General features: G+C 60.7%; 1 protein-coding gene across 1 annotated transcript in view; it reads right to left on the bottom strand.

The window, feature by feature from the left end:
• Nucleotides 1-2,017, bottom strand: part of LRRC71 (leucine rich repeat containing 71) — a 15,532-nt gene that overhangs the window by 10,089 nt on the left and 3,426 nt on the right. The window contains 3 exon segments of the mRNA XM_015571788.1: nucleotides 44-222; nucleotides 414-482; nucleotides 1,876-2,010. Of these exon segments, the coding sequence (XP_015427274.1) occupies nucleotides 44-222; nucleotides 414-482; nucleotides 1,876-2,010 (383 nt within the window).

Genomic DNA, 2,017 nt, shown 5'->3' with positions numbered 1-2,017 from the left:
GAGGGGCGTGAGCCAGCAGACCCCGGGCTCAGGGGGGCCCTCCCTCCCTCCTGTGCACGCACATCCGCGATGTAGCCTGCGCCCTCGTCTCCGATGTGGTTGAAGCCCAGGTTGAGCGAGACCAGGGTCCGGTTGCAGGTGTGCAGCGTGGACAGGGCCTGGCCCAGGAGCTGCGCCCCGTAGTCATCGATGTTGTTGTTCCGCAGAGACAAGTGCGTGATCCTGGGCAGAGGAAGGGGACCGGTCACTGGGAACACCAGGGCCTGGGGGCATGAGGAGGGTCATCCGGCCTGAAGTCTGCAGGGCAGGAATTGAGGGTGCCTGGGGAGGCGCAGGGGGGGGGCAAGGACGGGTGGGGACTAGGCTGGCTGGGAATGGGGGCGGCCCAGCGAAGGGGTGGGAAGGAGACTCACGTGCTGTCCAGTCCCATGAGCTTGTGATAGGACTGCTCGGGCAGTGGGTTCCCCTCCAGAGACACCTTCCTGAGGGTGGGGCTGATCTGAGAACCAGGGGGCGCCCCTGAGGCCAGTGAAGGAAGGGACAGAGGAAGTGTGGGGCTCTGAGGAGCAGCTTGAAGACAGAGTTAAAGGATGGATCCCCAAAGAGGAAATTACATCAGAACTAAATTATATGTAATCCTCCAGACTAAAAATCCAGAAGTGTGGCCACGGGAAGGGTCCACTCCCCAGAATTAGCGACCTTGGTGAGGTGGCCTCTGGAATGACCTCGAGAACCCCCACTTCCTAGTGTCTATGCCCTGTGTAACCCCCTTCCCTGGAGTGTGGCTGGGCCTAGTGACTCACATCTGGTGAATGGGATATGGCAGAAGTGATGGGATGTCACTTCCAAGGTCAGCTTACAAAAAGACCGTGGCTTCCACCTTGGGTGCCCTCTGGCACCCTCTGGGTCCCCGTGAGCTGCCCGGTGGTGAGGGCACTCAGACGGCCTAGGAGGGGCTCAGGTGTGGACACGCCGCAACCTATCAACAGCCACCGAGTGAGTTCGGAAGCAGATGCTCCAAACCCAGGTGCGATGACTGCAGCCCCAGCCAACAGCTTGACTGCAGCCTCACGAACACCCTGCGCCGGCAGCACCCACTGACCTGCATCCCGAGTCATTTCACAGAGACTGTGAGAGGTTTGTTGTTTTACGCCCTAAATCCAGAGGTGGCCTGTTCCACAGCAATAACTAACTAACGTATGTCTGATCCACAGGCAGTGCTTCTCGACGGTGCTGAGAGGACGGAGGCCTTTTCCCAGTCACAACACAAATTGAACTAATGCCTAGAAATGTCTCTATTTTAAAGTTTCCTCCCATGGGGTAGCACTACCTCTCTGCTCACGCTCCCTCTCCCCATGAACTGCTCTTTCACCCCCAGTCCCCAGGCTGCCTGGCAGCCTCTGTTCCTACATCCTTCCCCTCTCTGCTCACGCTCCCTCTCCCCATGACCCTCTCTTTCACCCCCAGTCCCCAGGCTGCCCGGCAGCCTCTGTTCCTACATCCTTCCTCCTCCCTCCCTGGACTGCCAGGTCCTGGAGGGCAAGAACCAGCCCTGAGTACAGCGTCAGGCCCCAGGCATCCGGGGAAAACCCCCTGGGGAGAGAGTGGTGGTAGGGCTGATGGAGAGCAGAGGGGCTGAGGCCCCAAGGCCAGGCGCTTCAGGCACTGGTAGAGGCAGAAAAGGGGCTCTGCTCCTAGTCAGGTGGGAGCTTCAAAACTCAACGGCTATCAGCTGCACGCTGCTTCCACAGGGACGCCGGCCCAGGCCCCGAGCAGCTGGGACTTGCCACTCCCCTCCCCCAACGGCTCCCTCTGACCACCAACCGGCCTAGCTGCCAGGCACTGGGCCTCCCCGCCGGGCCGTTCCCCTCTGACCTGAGTGTGGATGAGCAGAGAGGCAGCAGGGCGATGAACGTGGCCAGGGTCTTATCCGTCAGCCCCACCTTCCAAAAGCTGTTGGTGGACGGCCAGGAGCACAGCTGGAGCATCTCCCCTTCCAACACCTCCTCCCTGCCAC

The sequence above is a fragment of the Myotis davidii genome, unplaced genomic scaffold (assembly GCF_000327345.1).
Source record: "Myotis davidii unplaced genomic scaffold, ASM32734v1 scaffold208, whole genome shotgun sequence".
In the NCBI taxonomy this organism is placed as follows: Eukaryota; Metazoa; Chordata; class Mammalia; order Chiroptera; family Vespertilionidae; genus Myotis; species Myotis davidii.
The sequence above is the reverse complement of the archived record's forward strand: the minus strand, read 5'-3'. Positions and strand labels throughout refer to the sequence as shown.